The sequence below is a fragment of the Myripristis murdjan genome, chromosome 15 (assembly GCF_902150065.1).
Source record: "Myripristis murdjan chromosome 15, fMyrMur1.1, whole genome shotgun sequence".
NCBI classification, from domain to species: domain Eukaryota; kingdom Metazoa; phylum Chordata; class Actinopteri; order Holocentriformes; family Holocentridae; genus Myripristis; species Myripristis murdjan.
The window spans coordinates 9,021,240-9,025,435 of NC_043994.1; the positions used below are offsets into that span (position 1 = coordinate 9,021,240).

Here is a 4,196-nt window from a genome sequence, read left to right on the forward strand (position 1 = left end):
TAATGCAGAAACCTAACCTCACTCCTAACCTAACCTTAACCAAGTGGTTTTGTTGGCTAAACCTAACCATGTGAAATGCACGCAGGGCCGTGACAAAGCATTGGTGTTTGGTGCCCTGGGAATGAGAACGTGTGTGTTGGAGTGTGTATCTACAAAGACCTGTATCTGTCCAGATTTACTTGTTTTGCTAACGTCAGGACAGATCGATAGCACCACATCTAATAGGAAACTTCGTAAATCACAGACACAGACCATCAAAAAAAGGAAATATAGCAAGGCGAAACACCAAGCGGTCAAAGCTTGTTCTACAACTAGAGTGAATCTGAGGTCGGCTCTGACCTGCTGGCGAGCACTGAGGGAGAGGAGGAGGATGAAGAGCAACGTAGTGTTGGCCTGTTTTCTCTTGGACAGGTAAGTGCCTGTGGCAACAGAATGTGTTGCATTTTGGGCGGCCAATTCATTCCGTCTCCATTCTCGGGAAACGAAAATTCGCTGCCCGAGGTTAATTTAGCCAGGGAGGAGGGGCCAACCTTGAATGGTGCCATTACAAACCGCAACCGACTAATCCTACTCATTGTGCCTTTAGGTTGTAATTAAATTGACAATTGTCAGCTTAAAAAGAGAGAAAATATTGTTTGAGAAGAGTCCATACACAAGGTGTACGAATGGAATGGAATAACAACACCATACGTGACCAATTTCAGTGTCAACTGTTGACAGGCTGTTTGCAGGTGCAACACAGGTTGACAGCTAATGACACAGCCAGCCTTACGGGCATCTGATGGGGCATTTCATTATGGCCGGTTACAACCTCCACTGTCCAGGGCTTCACATAAACAAGCCCCTGCTGTATCACATCACATCCGCTTGTGTGTTTTTGTGTGTATTTATGTCTGTGTGTAGAATTTCAGTCTCCATTAACTGTATATCCCACACATCTACAAGTTGCTGAACTGCCTCTCACTATGTGTGTGGGGGTGTGTGTGTGTGCCTACAAGTGGCTACATGTGGATGTGTGTTACAACTGCTTTTTCTTGCACCCAAAGGAATGGCAGAGACTGTCAAAGTGTGTGTTTGAGTGTGTGTGTGTGTGTGTGTGTGTGTGTGTATCTGCACTTGCAGTAGTATAATTGTCCAGTTCCCAGGGTACTTGTAATACAGCCACAGTTCATTTACTGTCTCTATCTACCCCCATTAGTGAATAGTAGGAAGGGATTTAGCCACCACCCCTTATGATAACCACACTAAAAGCTGCCTGCAATCCAAAAGAAATAGCCATAATTATCTCTCTTCTTCAGTTGCTCTGTTTCTCTCCTTCCACCTTTACTTACCAGCTGAAATTAAAGAAGCCAGAGCCACAGATGTACAATATGCAACCACACTTATGGTGGTTTGGCAGCAGCCAATGTGTGTTTTAAGATTATGAATTTAATGGAGTCTTGCATAACTTGTAGAAGGACACACATGCAGCGATTGTAGCAGGCCCAGGCTTATCTGCATGTTTCTGGGAGACTGCTGAGCTCTCACTCCACCTCTGAGGGGAATTGGGGGAAATTTCAGATGTTATTCTTTTCTTTCAGCCAACAGGGAATCCAAAGTGTGGTCAAGTCAAGAAGTGGAAGAATATCCTGCTGTGGCTGTTGCAAGATGGCTGCAGAAGAGATGCAGATGCAGATGCAGGATGAATATCGCCCAATAATCACTATAAATAATTCCAATAAATTGCATGATAAATAGATAGTTCCCCAGGATGCATGGCTGTTAGCAATGCTGAACTGTAGAATGAGTAACAGTAATAGTATGCTTTGCAAGCACTCTAATAATAATATGCAGTATTTATTAGGGTATTACAGTAATCACCTTAATAAAAAGTGAAAAAAACTGTAATGTAGTAGCTTACAGGCAGCCTATTAATTGTTTCTCCTTCAGAAACACATTCCTTCGATATTTCAATCCTTCACAGGCATTCACATATCTAAGAATTGTGGCACTGCTATCTTAAAAACAAACCTCTTCAAAACTGTTCAAAGGTCACAAGAAGCCTGAGTCATGTTGAGCGAAAAGTGAAAAACTGCTGTTTCAACACGTTTGTTGAAACTGGCTGACATTCAAACAAAAACAACATAGAATGAAGTTGCCACCCCATTATGTATTTTACGTCATCTGTTTTAGGTTTTGAACACACAGCAGTGAAGGGGACGCTTAATCCAACCAAATCCTAGTGTGGTTTTTCTGTTTGCTGCAGTTCACACCGCTGCAGTGAAATGTGCACTTCTTGTAAGGAGGTGAAACAACAAAAATAAAAAAAACTCTTTGTTATATCATACATGTAAACATATACAGTAGAAAATATTACCAATCATCACTCCACATCCTTATCAAAATTCTCCAGGTTGCCACAGGAGCAGCTGTCTCTCCTTTTACAGCAGGCCTCCCAATAGTAGACCTGAAAGATGACGTGTGTGGGTGTGTGTGTGTGTGTGGTCATACAGAGGGATAATTGTTTTTGTCACATGTGATGATGTCGGGACAGAAGACAAGTGTGTGTGTATGTGTGTTTTTAAGCACGCTCACATTTCCACCATCTGCCTGGAAACTGAAATGAATTGTACTGCTATCTTAAAACCAAACCAACTCCTCAAAAGGTCACAATGAGAGTGACTGCGGTTGAGTGAAAGTGAAAAACTGCTGTTTCAACATGTTTCTTGGAATTGGCTGACATTCAAAGCAAACTGTACATTAGATAAAGTAGCCACACCAAAGTATATGGAACGTCCTCTGGTCTATATAAGGAACACTCAAAGGGTTTTAGAAACACTTCATCCAACCAAGGCCACAATGAGGTCCCTGGTGTTTCTTCTGCTTGTGGCAGTGGCGAGTGCCAGGGTGTACACTCGTTGCGAGTGGGCCAGGGTGCTGAAGGCGAATGGAATGGATGGCTACCACGGTTATAGCCTGGCCAACTGTAAGTAAAATAGTGACTGTGAAGCATGTAACTGCATGTTTGTGGGAGCAGAGAATGTCAAATCACACACTGTTTTTGGACCTGAATTAATTATTCATTTGCATGTATTTTGTTTTCAGAACAAGGTGATAAACTGTGACTGACTGACCTTTTAGGCTAAATGGATGCCTGACTAGGATGATGTATGTAAAAGAGCCTGTAATTTTTTCCTTTTTTTTTTTTTTTAATGAACTCATGTTTCCTCAGGGGTGTGCCTTTCTAAGTGGGAGTCAGACTACAATACCGGGGCTACCCATTACAATTCAGATGGCTCCACTGACTATGGCATCTTCCAGATCAACAGTCGGTACTGGTGTGAAGACTACAAAACCCCAGGGGGCAAGAACGTCTGTGGCATCCAGTGTAGTGGTCAGTGATGTGAAAACTTTCACGGTCCAATTCTACTTAGTCCACTTAGAGGTGCATTAATGATAGATTGATTGAAATCAGGACCATTTAAACTCAACTTAAAAAAAAAAAAAAAAAAAAAAAAAAAAAGCTTAATCCACATTTGAGTTTAATGGACCCTTAGCAGTTTTGCATAGTGCGCCTTTAAAACCAAGTTTTTGCAGATTTACAATATTTGATCGATTACTGATCATGACATAGAGGAGAGGGTAGGACTAGGACTGTAAAAAGGAAAAGAAGGGTCCACTGCCAAAGTATGTCTTGGTCTTCTGATGTCAAACAGCAGTCACACTTACTTCTTTAACTCTAATAAAGAGGTAACATCACCATGCCAAGAACTGGAATACTGATATTGCTTTGTCATTTGCTTCTTTGGCCAGAGAATGAGGCATTTTGGTTTTATTAATAAAATGTATTGTACTGAACTTGGTGGATTTGTGCTTACTAAAGATTTCCTCTTTTCTTCACAGAACTTCTGACTGATAATGTCAAAGTAGCCATCCGCTGTGCCAAACGTGTGGTTCAGGATCCCAATGGCATCAGGGCATGGTAAGGAATTCATATAACAATTGCTCATGAATGCACCTTTAATTACACTATCACGCTGTATATACCTTTTCATGTTCTTAAATCAGCTTAAGCAATGTTTCTTTGTTTGTTTTTATGATTGTAGGGTTGCTTGGCGCCTTCATTGTGAGGGCCGTGACCTGAACTCCTATGTGGCAGGATGTGGGGTTTAAAACTTGAAACCATCAGGACAAAAATAACATCCACACCATGGTGG

The 4,196-nt window shown here is 41.6% G+C and overlaps 1 protein-coding gene across 1 annotated transcript; it reads left to right on the forward strand.

Annotated features, from left to right (window-relative positions):
* Positions 1-2,838: 2,838 nt before the first annotated feature.
* Positions 2,839-4,196, forward strand: LOC115372553 (lysozyme C II). Its single transcript, XM_030070549.1, has 4 exons — positions 2,839-2,965; positions 3,212-3,373; positions 3,883-3,961; positions 4,086-4,196. The coding sequence occupies exons 1-4, from the start codon at positions 2,839-2,841 to the stop codon at positions 4,150-4,152; spliced, it is 435 nt and encodes a 144-aa protein (XP_029926409.1). The 3' UTR covers positions 4,153-4,196.

Excerpts from the sequence above, each read along its gene's own strand:
- LOC115372553 (XM_030070549.1), top strand. The coding sequence starts at position 2,839 with ATGAGGTCCCTGGTGTTTCTTCTGCTTGTGGCAGTGGCGAGTGCCAGG. Across the intron at positions 2,966-3,211 it reads CGGTTATAGCCTGGCCAACT|GGGTGTGCCTTTCTAAGTGG; the intron begins GTAAGTAAAATA and ends ATGTTTCCTCAG. Across the intron at positions 3,962-4,085 it reads CCCAATGGCATCAGGGCATG|GGTTGCTTGGCGCCTTCATT; the intron begins GTAAGGAATTCA and ends TTATGATTGTAG.